This window comes from Agelaius tricolor, unplaced genomic scaffold (assembly GCF_023055355.1).
Source record: "Agelaius tricolor isolate 1412-34295 unplaced genomic scaffold, bAgeTri1.0.p SCAF_5, whole genome shotgun sequence".
NCBI classification, from domain to species: Eukaryota; Metazoa; Chordata; class Aves; order Passeriformes; family Icteridae; genus Agelaius; species Agelaius tricolor.
Genome location: NW_027269265.1, coordinates 4,134,288 through 4,154,010, shown reverse-complemented (window position 1 = coordinate 4,154,010; position 19,723 = coordinate 4,134,288). Strand labels below are relative to the sequence as shown.

The following is a 19,723-nucleotide window of genomic DNA, read 5'->3' as shown; positions in this document are numbered from 1 at the left end:
TCCCTAATAATTTCTCTGCTAAGGATTGCCATTGGGAAGAGCAGAGCCTCTTTGCCAGCCACCCAACACCAAAGAATCTGCTTCTTCTCGCCATGCAAACTTCCAGGATTGAATTTGCTTCAGAAATCCTGATGAGGGAAAGCCCAGAGGGTGCAGGGAGCCAGGGAGTCATGGCTTTAATGGGATACTCTGGAGGAGATGCCAGCAAGGGTGCAGCCTTCAATTCATCCAGGAGCTGAATTAAGAGTGGATTAGAGCTATTCAGGATGGACAGCATTGGCAGGGCTTTCCTGGGGGGGTTTTGGTGTCCTGGGGATTGCAGCACCCACAGTCCCATCAGGGAGAGGTCAGGAGTGTGGGAAATGGGTGCCAGCTCCAGCAAGAGGGAGGGAGAGGGTGAAGCATCCACTGTTGGGATGGCTGTGAGCCCAAAGCTGGCCATCTCTGGGACTCCCAGATGGGATTATGGCACATTCCCCATGGAGCTGCCTGCCCAGCTCAGCTGGATGCTGCAGCCAGCCCAGGCAGCCCACGAGGTGGAATTTAAGAAACCCATTCCACCACAGTGGCTCTTCCCACCCAGCCTCACTGGGAGCAGCTCTGGCTCTGCCTGTCTGGAAGCTCTCTCCTTTAGGAAGTCACCCTGAAAAGAAGAAGTGTAGGGCACCACAACATGCTCAACCAAGCCTTGTCCAAAAATAAAAATAGCTGTTGCTGTGGTCAAAGCTACACTGCAGAAATTCATCATTCCACTGTAGGATTCAGACAGCCTCCACCAAAAATTGAGTATTTTTCTAATTTCATCCCAGACACACACAGTTCCACTTAATCCTAACAATCCTAGCAGGTTTAAACCAAAAAAAATTATAAACTACCCAACCTCTTCATCGAGCTGCACATGTGATTTCCACATGAGGAAGCTCCTGATAGAGCCCTCTCTACAAGGGCTCCTCTGCTTGGTTTGCCAGAAGTACCTGAAGGTATCTGGAAAATAGGACTAATGATTTTTATCTCCTTTGTGAAGTATTTTGAGATCTGCACCTACAGGATGTAGCCAACGGGTGAGAAGCATGGAGTTAACACTGGGAAAAAAGGAAACAATTCTGAGGTGTTCCAGGCCAACCTCAAGGTGACAGTGAGTTCAACATCAAGACTGTGGGAAGAAGTCTCAAAAAATCAACAGAATTGGGAAAAAAACTGAAGAAAAATACCAGGAAAGGGCAGCAGGACCATGTGTAATTAAAAAGCAACAGATCCCCAATACACAAATCCACTTCATGACGTTCCTGTTTTGACTAAACCATTTAAACAGTCCAAACTTTTAGTTATAAAGAAACAACTCCATAAATCCCTTTGAAATTCTTGCAGGGAAATAAGGTAAAAAAAAAAAAGTGAAACAACTTTTCCAAAAATCTTCAGAAAAGCATCACTTTAGGCAAACGTCCCAATCATTCACCAATTCTCCTTGTCTTTCCCAGGAAAGACTCAAACATACCATGAGGGTTCAAATGAGATGAAAGAAAGAAATCCCATCCCCTTGACAAAAAGTCTCACACCTGCAAGTTGAGTTTTATGAAACAAGGCTTAAGCAAAAGCCACTCAAGCCAAAGCTTAAAGATTATCCCAGCTATGTGGGACACAGGACACCTCTGCTCACCAAGCAGAGCAGGGTCAGGAGCACAAACTAAGCACAGCCCACAGACCTGTCTGTCCACAGAATCATAAAAACAATCACAGAATGGCTTAGGTGGGAAGGGAACTCAAAGATCATCCTGTTCCAACCTAAGCCATGGGCAGGGACACCTTGGCTTATTGTCCAACCTGGCCTTGGACACTTCCAGGGATCCTGGGGCAGCCACAGCTTCTCTGGGCACCCTGTGCCAGGGCCTCCCCACCCTCACAGGGAACAATTCCTTCCAATATCCCACCTAACCCTGCCCTCAGGCAGTGGGAAGCCATTCCCTCTTGTCCTGTCACTCCGGGCCTTTGTCCAAGTCTCTCCTCATCTCTCTTGGAGCTCCTTTAGGTTTTGCAAGAGTCTCTAAGGTCTCCCTGGAATCTTCTCCAGGCTGAACAGCTTTCCCAGGAAGCTCATGGGAAAGCCAGGCTGCTGAGCCCACTCTGTGACAGCCCATTTCATGCATGGAGCACTCAGCTCCTCCAAGTACCACAGATGTCAAAAAACCAAACGGGAACGTGCTGCATTCTTGAAGAATAGCAAGAAAACAGCTTTGGGAAGTGCAAGTGGGACACCACAGATCTGTCTGTCCACAGAGTCATAAAAACAATCATAAAATGGCTTAGGTTGGAAGGGAACCTAAAGATGATCCTGGTCCAGCCTAAGCCATGGGCATGGACACCTTCCTCTGGACCAGGTTGCTCCAAGCCCCAGCCAACCTGGCCTTGGACACCTTCAGGGATCCAGGGGCCCACTAAGCTCCTCTAAAATACAACAGATGTCAAAAAACCAAACAGGAATGTGCTGCATTCTTGAAGAACATCAAGAAAACAGCTTTGGGAAGTGCAAGCTGGAGACCAAGGGTTTTTCTGCAGGCTCTGCTATCAGCAATGGAAGGGATGGATTTGTGAGTTTGCTGATTCAGAGGGACACTGTCAGAAGTGGAAGCAATCAGAGCAGGTATCTCCAGAGGATGAAGAGCACCTGGCAGAAGAAATGCAACAGCCTACAGTGCAAAGCAACACCAGCAGGACAAGTAGAAATTAATCCCAGGCTATTGTCAGCATGATTTTGGGGCGAAATTAAATCAATCCTGCCCTGCAGCAGGGGTAGCATGGTTATACAGCTCATTTTGATCAACATGAAGGTCTCCATGCTCCTCTGCCTCTGCAGCCTCTTGGAATTCTCCAGCACAGAGTGACAATGTGCCCACAGCTCTCCTGCCTCGAAGCCAAGACGACCTCAAATGACACACTGTCCAAGGGGGTGACAAAAAACCTCAGGCATGGACAGCTCAGCTCACCCACACCACTCTGGACCAAAGACCAACCTAAAGGTGGAAAAGGCACTGATGGGTGTTCAGTGGTGCAAGGCAGAGTGAGATGAAAGAACTCTCCAGAAAAGGCACAAAAACGAGAGCAAAATAAAGATGGGAAAAACTGAAAAAGCAAAGGGATGGGACAGAGCTTTGAAACTGAAGTCAAGAAGTCCAAAGCCAAGAATTATTTTTTTCCCCATCCTTGGGAAGGGTTCCATGGCAGGTTGGATGGGGATTGGAGCAGCCTGGTCTAGTGAAAGTTTGGAAAGGGATGAGCTTTAAGATCCTTTCCAACCCAAGCCATCCTGGGATTCTGTAATTCTCTAAAAAGCATGAAAAAAATCTGCAATGAGCACAGTGCAATCTACAACTGGAGATGCTGGTGAAAAGTTACACAAGGAAGCAGGATATTAGGGAGCCAGAAGATAATGGCTGCCTTAATTACAGGTACAGAGAGAATTCTTGTGGTTAAGACAGAGCATTTTGTGGAAGAAGGTTAATTCAACAGCTAAAGGAGACCTCCCATAAATCCAGCAAGAGCTCAGCAACCCAGTGACCAATGTGGAGACAGAGGGAACAAGATGAAGAGGTCACTTCTTGTGTGGAAGTTAAGAAGTTTTTTGTGGCACATAGTCACTTGTCTCCACAAAATCAAACACCAGCCCTGCCACTGACAATGCAAATATTTCCTGCAGTGAAGCCCTGCTAGGCAAGAAGGAACCACAGAGCCTTTGGGCTCTGCCCCCCTGCCTGGAGCCCCACATTCTGCAGTCTGCACTGGCTGGAGGCTTCCCTTGTGTGCCATGGTTGGGAGAAGGAAACATTTGGGTTTTTTCCTGAAAATACCTTCTACACTGTCCTTCTTCTCAACAGCACATCAGGACTGCAGAGCAGAGAGCAGCAGAAAATTATCCCCACTCAACTTCTACTTGTGCTTCTGTCTTTAAATACTTTAAACACCGTCTTTATTTTTCAAATAGAGTTGAGGTGCTACAAAACATGGCAAAGACACCCAGCAGCTGAATCCTCAACTGCTTCATGGAAAAGCAACATCTTAGGAGAGCTTTATCCCAAAATTTTGGGGAGCAGGGAGGGTAGATGGCTGCTCCCCCAAATCCAGCTTGTTTCCCCACTCTTCGGGCCCAGTATGAGAAAGAACAGCTCCAGCACACAGGAGCCAGCTCATGGAAGAAGAAAATAATTGAAGCCATGGCAAAATTGGGAAAGTCTTTACAACCATCATCCAAAAACTCACTCAGAAGGGACAGAAAGAGTCAGCAAAGGAGAGGTCACACAGTCCTTTCTGAGAAATATTTTCCCATGGCATCCCTAAACATAAAAGCAAAAGACTAAAAAAAAAAAATTATGATTTTGTTTTCCTTTTGAAGCATGCAAGTGAAAGAATGTGCTGTTGGGCCTCAGCTCCAAGGATGCAAGCAGCAAGAATTTGCCTTAATCAGGACTGTTTTAGGTACAAGTTTTTATTAAGAGTTTGCAGGAACATTTGAGAAAACTGAAATTAAATATATTAACCTGATTTGGTTTTTTTCAGTTATAGTTTTTAGCTTCTCATTTGTTGGCAATCACTAAAACATGCAAGATTGCAATTTAAAATTTAGCCTTTCCTTTAAGTTTGGTAAAATTTTCCTTTAGCCAAGGTTACAAGTCATATGCCTTTAACAAAAAACTCTACCAGCATTTTTACTTTTTATTTATAAAACAACAGTAGACATTCTATATTTAATAATTCCCCAAAATGTATTAAATGATCAGCATAAAGCTACACATGGATGGGAACTGGAATTTAATTAAAATGTTTTCGTTAAATGCAATCTTCAGTGCACTGGATTCATTAAGAAAAGTAAGATAATGGGAATGGTTTATATTTGAAGCTGATGTATTTAACACTGGCAACACCTATCTGTACCTAGTGAAATAAGCTGATTATTTCTGCCTTCTTTTCTCTCCAAAACTTTACAGGCAGGAGATCTTAGCCTTGCATCTTTCATTTATTTTTTTTTTCGGCAGTAAAGTAAGAAAAACTCTCTTGATTTTTAAAATCTCCACTAATTAACTAAATAATGGATTTTTTTTTTAATTTCTGTCTGTCCCTGCACCTGCAGATAGTGACCCTGATACCAGTGGTTCCTTGTTCCCTTCCACAGACTCCAAGTACATCACCAGCAACCTCTGCCTCTTTGCAGTAGCAAAGATACATTCCTTCAATGTATTTTTATTTCAAGGCAGTGTACTAAAGAGTTAGTATTTTGAATTTAAAAGGTTTTGCTTGTTAATCAATCAATTTAAAAAAAAAAAACCAACTATTTTTTTGACGAGGCTAAACAGAAAGGGACACAGAAGACTCAACAACCAAGCTTCCCACTGATAAATTTTAAGCGTGCACGAGCATCGGCGCTGAAATAGAAGAATTATTTAAAAATTAAAATCCAAACAGGAGTTTAGGGCTTAAGTAACAATAATTATCCCCCAAAACCCCAATCCCTCTGGGTTTGCCTGCCTCTTAGCCACAAACACTCCATGACAAAAGGCGGTTTCTCTTGCTCTCAGCGCTGAAGAGCCAGCTCAGGTACTACAGGGAATAGCAAACCAGATTTTATTCTTCCTCAAGGACCTGGAGCTCAATAGCCACTTAAGCCCTGCCCGCAGCAGGAGGAGGAGGAAGGAGAGCAGGGCTTGGCTCATCTCTCCTGGTTGAGTCCCATGGTCACAAGGAGTGAAGGCAAAAGAGACTGAGCAAAGAGGAAGAGCCACCATAAAATAAAACCAAACCAGTCTGGTCCCAACCAGCTGCTGCCCTTGGTGTGAAACAGGACTTCAGCATCCCACAGCTCCAGCATTCCCACACACCCGTGATTTCTGGGATAGGGGTGAGCAGGCAGCACCCTCACCTCCCACCACATGCATGGAATGCCTCACACCCAGCCAGGGACTGCCACCACTTCCTGACTTTTCTTTCTTGTAGTTATTTTATTGAAATGCCAGTTTGGAGAGGGGATGGTCCAGGGTGGTAAGGAGTGCTGAGCCAGTGAGGATTTTGGCAAAGGGGAGCTGGTCCTTGCACCCTCTCACACACGTCCTCCTGGACTGGAGGTGTCCAGTTGGGACACGACCTCTTAAGGATATTGTCTCTGCCCATTCCTTTGGAAATGTGGACCTGTGAAGGTCACCAGCATGTGCAAGAGGCATCTTGCACCCCACCCCTTGTGTCCTGGGGCCAAGTCACCTTGGATCCTCTTGCTGGGAGAATCAAACTGCTCTGGGATGGCAGCAAGGACATCCTTTGGACAACAGGGATGGGAAGAGCCCCCCGTGACAACGTGTCAGGGGAGTGAGGAATGAGACATCCCAACCTTACACCTTGTATGCTCCAGGATGTCCATCACCACTGGAGCAGAGCCTGCCTGCAGCAGCCCCTTGCCAAGGAAGTCTGGTATTTAAATTCAACACCTCCATGCCAAGCTATTCCAGAGCAGCTCAACGAGTTGCTCATGACAGATCTATAAAATGCACACAGGGCTGCGCTGCTTTAAGAAATATCACCCCATACTCACATTTGAGTTGTACAAACTGTGCTTCCAGCCATTACAAATGAGAAATTCTCTCCTGGTGTCTTTGCAAGTGCAAGGGGTGTATTAGTTCAACCCATTATTTGATTCACAATCCTTGGAAAATAGATACACCTTTATCCCAGGCTCCTGTAATAACCAGCGCCTGCTTCCAGCAGCCAAAAAACCCCAACCCGCAGTAGGAGCCGACTTGAGCTATTTAAATGTTTTATAAGTTGGCTTTTTTTTTTTTTTTGGGTAATTGCAGAAACTTTTCCTAATCTGACATTTGTTAAAACCCCTTATTAGAAATTATGCAGCCACAGAAAAAAAAAAAAAAAAAAGAAAGAGAAAAAAAAGGAGCGGGGTGGGGGGGCGGAAAGGAAGGAGTTGAGGGGGGGGAAAAAAAATAGAATAAAATATAAAATAAAATAAAAATGAGCTGGCTTCACAATTACCAAGTCAGCCCATGCAGCCCTTCGCTATTGTACGAGTGGCATAAACCCCCCGGCGGCCTATCAGCTCCCTGGCAGGCAGGGGGCTGCGCTATTCAAAGCGAGAGATACAAGCTGCAGGGCAAAAACCTGGCAGCTCCCATCTGACCCCCCAATCCCCGGCTGGTGACAGCTCCAAGCTCCATGGCAAATTAGCCCTTCTCACATTACAATTGCAGGAGACAGATTCCATTAGCGGTATCTGAAATTGAGTGGAGAGCTGCTCCGTTATCAGACTTGACTCATAAGCGCCGCTATTAATCAGAGCTATGATAGCATTTATATATTTCAAGCTATCTGCCGCCGCTGTGATATTCTGCTACAAAGGGTTGATGGGACTTAGGGAAGGGAACAATGGAGCTTTCTGGCAAAAGCAGAGTAAATCAAGAAAGTCTGTGACTTCCGCACATTCTGAAGGGATTGCGGTTTACATAAATTTTCTCCCAATTGGAGATTGAGCTCTTCCTCATCTTACACATGGGATTTAGTTGTCACTCAATGGTAACAGCTGTGAAAAGGTGAAGCGGCCCACCGCTCAGAATATTGCCTCCGCTTTTAAAGCAATTAACCCATGAACAGGAGGATACCTGGTGATATCAAAGGGATTAAGCCAGGCAGTGCATTATTAACATTTCCTTGAACTAATTCTAACTCTGACTAGCTGTCAGAAAAGACTCTTCAGTCTTTTTAAAAAAAAAAAAAAAAAGAGTTTTTTTGCCCTGCTTTTTCTTTCCACCCCCCCCCCCACCACCACCACCCTTTTCAAAATGAAGCAGAGTTACTGCAGCCTCGTGTGCCTACTTTGGAGCCAAATGCAAATGAACAGATTTGGCAGCGTCTTCAAACAGACTGAACTCAGCGCCGGTTTATTCTGGGGACAAGTGGGAAAAAAAATAAAAACAGATATGTGATCAATTAGCCAGAGGTCACGGCAGATTTTCTCAAAGCAAATTAGTACCTGAGTGCATTCCTTTCTTCTCTCCCACCTAAAACTTTGTAACTACCCCTCACTAAGCACAGCTGCTTCCCAAGAGCCCAAGACGTTCCTGCTGTGCTACAACAGAGATAATCTACGATAATCTGTAATCTGGAAAAATCCAAACACGCCCTCTAAGGAGATTCCTCCTTCCCCAAAGCCCAGTTTCTTCATTTCCCACTCTGGTTGAGCAGGCACTGACTCCTCTCTCATCCCTCCATCTTCCCCAAGTCATGTCCACAAAAAAAGGGGTCAAACTGTTCTCAGGGATGAATTCTGCTCTGGCAAACCCGTGCACCCAGGGACATGGAGCATTTCCTCACTCACCAGGGGCAGAAGACAACTTTTCCCAGCACTGGGCAGTTTTAAGGGAGCATCAGCCATGGGGTCCCTCTGGGATGGCCATGAAGGTCAGGGATCCTCCTGGTCCTCCTTAGGGACCTTCCCACAAGAGCTCCAGGACACACATCCTGGGAGCCAGAAAACTCAGTGCCATCAAGAGGGTCAAGTGGCAATTCCAAAACATCCCTATGATTTCAAAATGATGGAATAATTTTGATGATTTCATTATCAAACATACCTAATTCTCCTTTTTGCTGGCGGTGGGAGAAGAGCTGGCTCTGGGTTTTATATATACTCACAGTTTGTTGCCTGGAAGGTTTAGTGGGCAGGGAATACACATATATATTTAAAATATATGTTTGTATAATGTTTAGTACAAAAGTTAATATGATACCCAGAACAGCAAACCAAAGAGATGTGAATTGCTTAATTTAATCCAACATCTTCCCCCTTTTCAAAACCCTGTGTACAACTCAGCCAAAATAAAGCCGGCAAAAACTTCCTACAAATACTTGGGCAATGACAGCATTTACTCTACTACTGCCTCTGCAATAAAGCAGCTTTGTTTGTTCAGAAACCCCAAAACAGCCAAACTATGAAAGGTATAGACTGGAAAAAAATGCACTTAGAGCAGGGGAAAGCTTCCTATTTCTCTTTGCAGCAGAGAACGCAAAGAATGCATCCCCTGTGCAGAAAATGACACTTTGGCAATCATATTATAAGAAGATAATTGGTTTACTTTGTAAACTTGCTATGCTTTGCCTCCCACAGTAAAACAAATAAATAGTTGTTTAAAGAAACAATCCTACAGCCGCGCTCGCTGAGTCCTAAAAACATAAAGCATCTCCCCCCTCCTTCAAAGCAAAGAAGAATTATTTGCCTCAGTTATAAGCAGTCCGAGAGAACTCTTTGTAAATGGCATTTTACGATAATTACAAGCAATTTATTAAGACTGTGCAGAGGGGGGAAAAGAAATCCATACTTGAGAAGTAACTCAAAGGAGAAACGGCTCGTTCAGCGATAGTCTGGATTACTGACAAAAAGCCTTTCTGCATCAATGTGCTGTGATATAATTTTGCTTTGAGAACAACAATCCAGGCTTAAAAAAAATGTAATTAAATGAGTAATATCATATATTATAACACAATAAAATTAACAAACAGACGTGATGCGGCGGCCGCTTCCTCTCGACCCCAGCGCGGAGCATCCCGCCAGCCATCACCTGGCAAAGGAGAAATCTGCTCAAGGAATAAATTCCACCCTAATCCCACACGTGCCACAACATCCCAAACACCACAGAGGGAAGGAACCACAACTCTTCTCCTTAAGCAATAAAATCATCCCGACCTGCCGAGGAATAAACTCCGGGAAATGACTCAAACAAAAAGAATCAATGGGGAAATTCATTTAAAAATAAAATTTTAAAAAGGGAGAGATTTACTGTATGGGGATGCTGGGAGGGAGGGAGGGAGGGAGGCACGGGGTGTGAGGGTAAACAGCAACGCTGCCCGGCTGGCGGGGAGAAAAGAAAGGTTTTAGAGGTTAAGTTCAGGTCAGACGACAAATGAAATCGTAACAACCCAACTGACATTGTATAATGTCTTCTTCACTGGATCAATAGGGCAGCGTCAGCCCCATTTCCATAGAGATGGCTTCCTCCCCGCTGGAGGGTGGCTATTGTTTGAGCAGGCAGATTTGCCACTTGAACCGTGTTGCTCCCGAAGGATGCGTACTTCATCAATTATTTGTACTCCTAACATCTACATATTTTCATATTAACATCCACGTTTCACACGGCGAGAGGAGCAGGTGCTGGTTCTGCCACTGGTACCTCGTAGGGGTCACCCCACCAGATAATTTTATTGAAACACAAAAATAAGGGGGGATTTGATAGACCCATTTTAGTCCCTTTGTGAGGACGGACAAACACGGTTTAAAACACACCACATCACACTCAGACAGCTACAGCTTCAAGCAGACAGTGCCAGTGAACACTTTCTAATATTTTTCTTTTAAATAAATAAATAAATAAGCAATAATTTTTCTTTTTTTTTTTTGTTTGCCAAATCAATGTTCCAAAAAATAAATCAATTTTAAGGTGCTTGAAATGAAAAATGTAACATTGTAATGTGGAAATAAAACTGACCTTACAATTATTAAAAAGAACAACAAAACAATCACTGTTAGGCTGAATAATTGATCCTGTCAGTATCTGTGGAATAATTTCTGTAAGTCTTAATAGTTTTTATCATCTCTCACTTGCACGTTTTCCGTTCCTTCATGCAAATTCTAAATTTGACAGAAGCGCCGTCTTCCAAATCCAATTAAACACCAACAAAACACCTAAACCTTCAGAAGTGCTAAAGTAATTCCCAAAATAATTCTCAAATTTAGCCTGTCATTTCTCTCCTGTATCCTTATTTCTCAAAAGAAACAATTGCACCATTTCCAAAGCACAAAGCGGGCACCCAAGGAACTGTCACACACAAACTAAAAACTGGGGAAGATCTTCCAAATAACTGCAATAATGGGAATAACCATCATTAAAAAAGAAATCAGAACCAAATATAGAAAACCTTTAGCAACTCCTTGCAGGAGTTTTTAACAGAATGGAGTTGTGCTCTGATGCTGCACCGAGCACTGTGCACGGGAGGGCAGCGCCACTTCCAGCTTCCCAAATAGGCTGTGAAATACAGGATATTAAATCAAATAATGCCGACTTAATTACATGTATTACCCACCAGTGAAAGCAATCACTTTAAATGCCTACAGAAATATTTAGGAACTACTCAAGCAATTCCAGTAGGTGTACTTTGGAGCTGATGCTACATGCGAGGTGATGTGCTAAAAAGCAACTCCTCTGCAGCAGAGAAAGATGGACCCCGTGGAACAAAGTTTAAGCGAGCTCAGGGCTTGCTTAATCTCAGAATCTGCCCGCCACCACCTCCCCATTTATTCCTGCTTTTATTTCTAGGTTGGTGGGAAGGTTTCCCTGAGGGGTGGCTCTGGAAACGGGTGGGAGAAAAGGGCTTTTGTCAAAATAATCCCGGTCGGGAAGTGCCCCGTCTCATCCCGGAGCGCCCCAATACCACTCGCAGCCTCAAAACGTGCCCTATTTTCCCTGCAAAAAGAACATCAGAAATTGTTTATACGGGTTGCCATAATCCTCTCAAATATGGGTCAGGCTGAGGTTAAGAGCAGCCAGAACTTGCACATCAAAGACGAGCAGGGTTAACAAAAACCCCACAACCACGTGAGCATCCCGATTGTTCCCTGTCATCCCAAGGTTAGAGGTGCGGAGAGGAGGCTCCGGACATCCCCCCCTGAGCCCGGAGCTGCTCCAGGGAAAGGCAGGGATGCTCTCCCTGCTCCTTGGGTACCACGGGCAGGCAACTGCCCATCCACCTCCGCCGGGAGCTGCAATTAAAGCAAGTTCACGGTTTCCCGATAGGTGAAGCTCATCCTGTTAATTTAAACAGACCATCTGCATCTTTCGAGAACGACAAACTTCATTAGTTCTGGTTAGTTAAACCGAGCGGTGATTTGTGATAATGAGCCTGAACAACCTGTCACGGCTGGGCAAGGGAAAGGGCGCACTTTTTATTATTGCTATTATTATTATTTAACAGAAAAGAAAAGGGTGGGGGGGGAAATAAAAAGAGGGGGGAGGCTTTTGTGCGGGAAAGAAGGTCAAATTCAGATTAAGTTGCTGTTAGGTTAATCAGAGGAACTAATTAGGGAAGGGCGGGGGGGAACGCTGGTCCAAAGGCCAGTGGGGAGCAGAGGGAGCCTTCGGGAATGTCCCGAGCCGCCGGGGAAGCACCACGAAGCCAAGGAAAAAGCACCCCTGAGGACTTTACCTGAAAACCGTGCAAAAAAGCAAAGAGGCAGCAGCTGCTCCCACCAAGCCGCAGAGGAGATTGACTCGGAAGGCGGGGGAGCCGCTGGGCAGCCCCGTGGCCGCTTTGGCCAGCAGCGTGAACAGGGGGTAGCCGGGAGGGTGGGCGACCTAGGGACAGAGGGACACGGCGTTGGAAAGGGGGGAGAGGCTGGGAATGGGAGCAGGGCAGCCCCAAGCAGCTCTGCTCCCCAAGCCACCCTCAGTGCCCATCCCAACCCTCGGTACCCACCCCAAATCCCCATACCCACCCCAAATCCCTGTGCCCATCCCAAATCCCTGTGCCCATCCCAAACCCTGGTACCCATCCCAACCCCACCAAGGCTTTTTCCTCAGTGGATCTGGCTCCACGCCTCGCCCATAATAATGAGGCGGCGAGGAAAAGGAGGTGCCACGTTTCATTAGCGTGCCTTAAAGGACTCCTTGTTTGGGTTCACAGTATATTAGGGTCATTCAAAAGGCTGTTGTTTTTTTTTTTTGCCCCTTTTTTTTTGTTGTTTTTGTTTTTTTTTTTAAAAGCAGCTTCTCAACTATTTTATTGGTTAGCAAGTTGAAAGACCACACTGCTATCGGATTACCACCGCGCTGACAGTCCTAAGGTCTTGCCTAAAGGGATCATGCACCATAATAAAGTTTATTAAATAATAAAACTTATTAAAATTGTTAACCCGATTTATTTTATTCTCCCCAGCTTATACAAAATTTGGGTTGATAATAAGCCAGCTACTGTATATACAGTAAAGCCTTTGCTTTATAATTTAGTTTAATTGGATTTAAAACTTGAAGTAAATTGTCGCGTGCTGTACTTATAAGTTAGTAAAAACTGTGGTTTGAAAATAAATTAATCTACTTTACTCCATGCTTAATTAAACTTCCTTAATTCCTAAAACTGTTAATGAGAGCATTGATTAAACAATAAAACTAATACTTACTCCAAGCTCATATGCGGCTGTGATCAGCTCCCCTGTGAAAAAATAATGTAAAACCAATAATTACTATTAGGAAATGACACTCCTCCAAAGTTTTCAAAATCCAAATGCTTGCATTGGGGTTTTGCATTAATTTGACTGGATAAAACTGTAAATCTGTGGAGATTTAACAGCATGAAATTTTCTAAGAATATTTTCTCCCTCTGATGTCATTGCACAAAATATCTTTTGTATGTTTTTCGTGAGACTTTTATGAACAGATAAGTGAAAATATAGGTAGGCTTGGGCAAAGAATGGCCTGAGACACTCAAAATGCAGACATTTGTGTGTGTGTATTTTTAATTTAAAACCATCTGACTCAATAACTTTCAAGCACTACAGTTTGCAACGCTTAAGCTGCATTGTCTGTTCAACAACCCAGTTATTTGTCATAAAAAAAATCATAGAAACCAACACAAAACCAGAGCTTTACAGCTTTTAAAGAGGAAAAACATAATCACTGATCATGCAAATCTGCATCCATTTATCTGGGAAGGTTGCTCTCCCTTGATGCTAAAGCAATTCTGCTTCACAAGTAATTCTTTTACCTGTCAGTGGATGCTGCACCCAGCTTCCAATAGAAACAACATTAAGGTTTTGCATTTTGTTTGTATTTTAAGCCAGGACAAATAGCTGCCACAAAAAAAAACCCACATTAGCAGAATAGTTGGCATTTTTAGAGCACTTGACACTGAAGCATTTTGCAGAAAACTCTCCTCAACAACGTACATGGAATATATTCAGTGAGCACAACGCATTCGGGGAGAAACAAAATTAAAAATATACAGCTGGTTTTCCTTCTTTCCCTCAAATTTCATAATCCAATTTTACTGGTCCTAATAATTTTGCAAGCACCAAGGTCATGGCAGCATTGTTAGATAGGAAAGACACAAATGAAGGGTGCTGGTGGCTTTAAATGCTAAATTAACAATATTTTAAATTTCTGTACAGTCACGTCCTCACCACGCCACGCAAAGAGGGGTGGGGGGATTGTACAAATGGCACCTTTAAATCCTGACACCAGGGTTTAAAGTAAAATGCAGTAAATGCTGCATTTTAAAATGAAGATTCAACCCATTGCTGCTGGTGGCAACTCCTGCAGAATTAGAGCTGTTGGCTGGCAATGACTGGAGCCAAACCTGCCACTTCCTGCACCAAAACCTCTCAGACATGGAGTTCCCTGCACTTGCAAACACTGCTATTCTTATTTTAGGAAAATTTCACCCTAAAACAGCCCCCAAGAAGTGGATGCAATGGGAAAACCATCCATCCCAATTCTGAGCCCTTCAGAGTTCAGCAGCTCCAACATTTCCAGGTTATAGCAAGGCTGGGAAGGGACAAATCCTCCTGCACACAGCAAAGGATGGTGACAATAAAGGAAACCCTAAATTTGGCACTGGGGGGGTTCCCCAGTGTGCAGCAGCTGGTGATGCCCATCACCCACCACATCCCAGGGATGCTGCTCCACTAAAATCCTCCTGGGATGCAGCAATATGTGCATCTAAAAAAAGCAAAAATTTAACTTCATTCACATTGCTGTGACGTTTATATCAAGGGCAAGAATAACCCCAAAGAAACACAGCCACAAATCAACCAGGAAGCTGCAAAAATAATATAAATAAACCACTGGTGGAAGCCACCACCAAGCTTTGAAAGACAACAGCACAACTTTGCCTTGTAAGAATTAAGGAAAAAAACCCCAAAAAGACCTGCAAAAGATCAGCTCACAGGCTGCAGGCCTGTTGAATTCCAGTGGGAAAATCAAAATAAGTACATAACAGGCACTACTTTGGATAAGGTTAATTCTCCACCTCCCACCCACAGACCTGAGCAGCCCTTACAGCCTCCATGGGCTGGAGGAGTGAGGAGCACTGATATTAAATTACAAAGAACTACAGCACCCCTAAACTTGGTTTCAATGTCCTGTGAGACAGAATGATCATCTTCAAGCACTGGCTCAAACTGAAATGTTTATTCCCTCCAACTCCACAGGAACAGGAGTCGGACTTGATGATCATTGTGGGTCCCTTTTAATTCAGAATATTCAGTGATTCCTAATGTAAACAAGTTTCTGACCCCCCCATAAAGGTGTTCAGGCAATAGGCCCAATGCTGCCTGAACTCTGCTTTATTCCCAGCAAGTTCGGGAGCTGATGTTTGAAACATCACAGCGAACATTTGGTTGGTTTCTTTTTCTTTTTAAACTTTATTTGATCCCTTTTTAAGCTGTTTTAACATCTGTGGGTATTTCTGAATTATAATTCCATCTCCCTCTATTATTCTATCACTCATTTCTTTATTCTAACACTAAGTAACACGAGCAAGCTGCCAGTGGAAATATCAACTGCCTTGGACATTTTTTGATTACTGCAAACTTTGGGAACAATTAAAAATGCAGATAGCTTAAAAAATAAAATAAAATTAAAATTAAATAAAATAATAAAAATAATAAAATAAAATAATAAAAAATAAAATTAAAATAAAATTAAAATAAAATTAAAATAAAATAAAAATAAAAACAAAATAAAATAAAATAAAAATTAAATAAAATAATAAAAATAATAAAATAAAATAATAAAAAATAAAATAAAATAAAATAAAATACTAGGCTCCCTGCCTGGAAACAGATACAGCAAATCCTGTGCTTTTGGTGGCACAAGTTTCAGGCACAGGCAAATCAAACACCTTGAGCAGGACCATGCACAGACATTCCAGCTGAGGCATTCCATGCTCAAGCCATGAGAAACCAGGGGAATAATGCCCAAAAAAGTCCTGAGACTGTGATGGGACACGATGATGCTGGCTGGGACAGGCACAAGGGGACAGCAGGGATGAGCCTGTGTCTGCCCAGTCCCAGTGAACACATGGAAGGCAGGCAGCAAATTTCAAAGAAAATTCAAAAAAATAAAGAAATAAGGAGAGACAATGAATGAGGTCACAGTGCTGGTCAGGGGACTCTGTCCTGAGGGATTTCCTCTAACACAATTTTACACAAGGGATCTCCTCTAACACCACAATAACCTGTGGAAAGTGAGGTGAACCCATGTGCTGTTTGGCTGCTTGCTCTGTCTACTGGGATAATTCACATCAAACAAAAAAACAAATCCCAGCATCCAGCCATGACATCACCAGGAGAACCTGCATCCCCCTCTGCAAAGGCTGCTCATGCTTATTTGCATCCCAGAGGGAGAATGCAGGCTCAAGCACAATTCAGAGCCAGGTTCCTGAGGCTTCGTGCAGCATGAACAGCTCAGAGCACAGGGTGCTTTCCACAGACCAAAAAAAAAAAAGGCAAAAATTATCATAAAAGCCAAAATGGTAACAGCTGTAAACATATCAATTATCACACATTAATTAATACACCCAGAAGGAGCAAATCCAGCCCTTTCAGTAACTTGGGAGCAGAAGCAAAAGCCATCAGGATGCACATGGCCAGCCTGGCCAGTGCCTCTCTCCACACATCCTGAGCCTGTAAAATACATGAATCCATTAAAATGCCATTTATTTAGAAGGAATTTCATGCACAGCTTGGATTTGAAAGCACTGGTGACCAGGAGGCACAGCATTAAGCAGAGCCACTGAACTGTTCTGGGATGACACAGAAAGAAAGAATCCTGGACACTTGTTCCATGAAATAAAAATTATCAACATATTCCCAAGAAAAACCAAGCCCTCCCATTTCCAAACCACACAGGCAAAACCAAAGTATTTTTTAAAGCAAGAACAGGTTAAATCAGTAAAACCAGAGGAGAACCAAACAGGAGAGCTCTGTCCCCCTGTGGGATCAGCAGTGCCAACACCAAAATTCAGTCAGTCTGGCACTGTCAGGAAGCTGCACTTGCAGAGAGGCAGAGCCAAAGATTTCCCTGCTGCACAAGCCTGGGGCAGCACAGCTGGCAGGATGGCACACCTGTCCCCTAAAGCCACCAGCTGTCCCCTGCCTAAATCCTTCTCTGAAAGGCTCAAATGCAGGCAAACCATTATGGGGTGGCCCGAGGGAACCACCCCAGGGGCGTCCTTGCTGTGCTGACCCCACTGGGCCATTGCACACCCCAAAGCAGGGTGTCCCTGCTGCTGCACCCACCTGTGTGGGGAGCTTTAAATGCACCAACCCCAATGGGGTGAGCACCCCAAAAGTGGCTGCACTGCACCAGTGGCTCTGGGGACCTAATGGGACCAGCAATGCCATGGGGTGACAGCAACACACCCATCCCCATAGGATGAGCATCATTATTGGGTGACAGTGAAGTACTAGCCCCTATAGGATGAGCATCTTTATGGGGTGACAGTGAGTACCAGTCCCTATAGGATGAGCATCCTTATGGGGTGACAGCAACACACCCATCCCTATAGGATAACAGCAACCATATGGGGTGACAGTGAACTACCGTCCCCTATAGGATGAGCATCCTTATGGGGTGACAATGAGCTACCAGCCCCTATAGGATGAGCATCCTTATGGGGTGACAGTGAACTACCAGCCCCTATAGGATGAGCATCCTTATGGGGTGACAGTGAGCTACCAGCCCCTATAGGATGAGCATCCTTATGGGGTGACAGTGAACTACCAGCCCCTATAGGATGAGCATCCTTATGGGGTGACAGTGAACTACCAGCCCCTATAGGATGAGCATCCTTATGGGGTGACAGTGAACTACCTCCCCTATAGGATGAGCATCCCTGTGAGATGGCAGCAAGCCGATGGGGTGACACCAACGCACCAGTCCCTCTGGAGTGAGCAGCTCTCTGTGGTGACAACCCAGTGGGGTGACACCGACCCTCCAGGGGTGACACCAACGCACCGGCTCCTTCTGACAGACCAACCCCACACGGCTGACACTGATGCACGAGCTTCTGTGGGGTGACAGCAGCCCCGTGGGGTGACAAGGATGCCCCGGTCCCTGAGGGCTCGGCCCCCCCCGCCCCCCGCCATACACCGGCCGCTACGGGATGAGGGTCCCCACCCGGTACATTACCCGCATCCCCGCCGGGCAGGGAGGGCGGCAGCGTGGCCGTGTAGAGAGCAGCCACGGCAGCGCCCAGGGCCCCGGCGGCTCCTCCCGCCCCATTCCCGGTGCCGGTGCCGGCCCCAGGCCCGGGCCCCGCACCCATGTGCGCCGCCACCTTCCGGGTTCGGCCGGGCTGTACCATCCACCGCCCCGCGGGGGGAGCACCCCTGTCCCGCTCGCCGTCTCGCTCTCTCCAAAGCGCCCTGCGGGGCTTCTCTTAATAAAAATCTCAGATAGAGAACAGAGAGAGTCGCGAACCCGGTGAGGCTGTTCAGCGCGGCCTCCCGATCTCTTCCATCCTCCCCCGCGGACAGGAGTTGGTACAGCCAGAGAGGGCGTGGCGGAGGCTGAGAGCGGCAGGGCGGCCGGGCGGGACCAACGCGCGCGGGGGGGGACGGGCCGAAACCACCGCAGAGATGCGGGGGGGTGGAAGGGATCGGTGTGCGTCCTGTCTTTGCCTTGCTCCCGGGATCGTCCCTTCAGGACGAGGTTTTTTAAGGATCAGCTCCTTCTGGCCTCTCTCAAATACATCAAAGCCCTCCTCGGACAGTGCTGGCTGCAGGCTGCACCCCCTCCACCACAGCCCCAGTGTGCCCATACAAAAATAATAAAGATTTAACCCGTGGATGGGATGGCACAAGATGCTGGTGAAGGGAAAGATTGAAGGTGTCAGCGCAGGGATTATTAAAAGCGGCGATTCCCGCTGTGGGAAGCAGTTAAGGAAGGCAAATAGCATCCGAGACCTATCGATGGAGGACTAAAACACATCCGTGGAAATCATTATGGGATTGTACCAAAGAGCGGCGAGGCCGTACCTGCAGAATTGAGACAGATTAAAGAGAGGCTTTTGAATACAAATGAAAAAAGGTATAGGAGAGGGTAACAAGGATAATAAACAGCCTTATGGATTAGATCTAAGTGGAGACGTTAGAAAATTAGGTTTGCATTTATTAAGGAAAAAAAGAGCAGGATTAAGGGCTGACACAACGGAGGGAACGTGCGTGGTGTTCTGGGGCTGGAGAAGGGCCCCGCTGAAACAGCAGCACAAAACCCCTGGAAGGTGAAACCAAGGGAGGCATTCAGGGAATTCCGGGGTCCCCAGCACAGGAGGGACATGGACCTGCTGGAGGGGGTCCCGAGGAGGCCACCAAGATGATTTGAGGGATGGAGCCCCTGTGCTGTGGGAAAGGCTGGGAGAGCTGGGGGTGCTCAGAGGAGGCTGTGGGGTGACCTCGCTGGGGCCTTCCAGTACCTGAAGGGGCTCCAAGGAGCTGGAGAGGGAGTTTCTACAGGAGCATGGAGTGATAGGACAAGAGGGAATGGCTTCATCCTAGAAGAGAGTAGGTTTAGATGGGATATTGTGTGGTGTTGTGAGGTCCCTGGGACAAGGTGAGAGATGAGAATTTGACTCCATGTTCTCAGAAGGCTGATTTATTATTTTATGATATTATATTAAAGGAAATGATATACTAAAA

The 19,723-nt window shown here is 45.4% G+C and overlaps 1 protein-coding gene across 1 annotated transcript in view; it reads right to left on the bottom strand.

Moving 5' to 3' along the window:
- TMEM260 (transmembrane protein 260) overlaps positions 1 to 18,544 on the bottom strand; it is a 33,280-nt gene extending 14,736 nt beyond the window's left edge. Inside the window, exons 1-3 of the mRNA XM_071426167.1 lie at positions 18,216 to 18,544; positions 13,205 to 13,236; positions 12,235 to 12,383 (exon numbers count right to left, since the gene is read on the bottom strand). Of these exons, the coding sequence (XP_071282268.1) occupies positions 12,235 to 12,383; positions 13,205 to 13,236; positions 18,216 to 18,390 (356 nt within the window). The 5' untranslated portion in view covers positions 18,391 to 18,544. The remainder of the gene's footprint in view (positions 1 to 12,234; positions 12,384 to 13,204; positions 13,237 to 18,215) is intronic.
- Between the last annotated feature and the right edge of the window lie 1,179 nt (positions 18,545 to 19,723).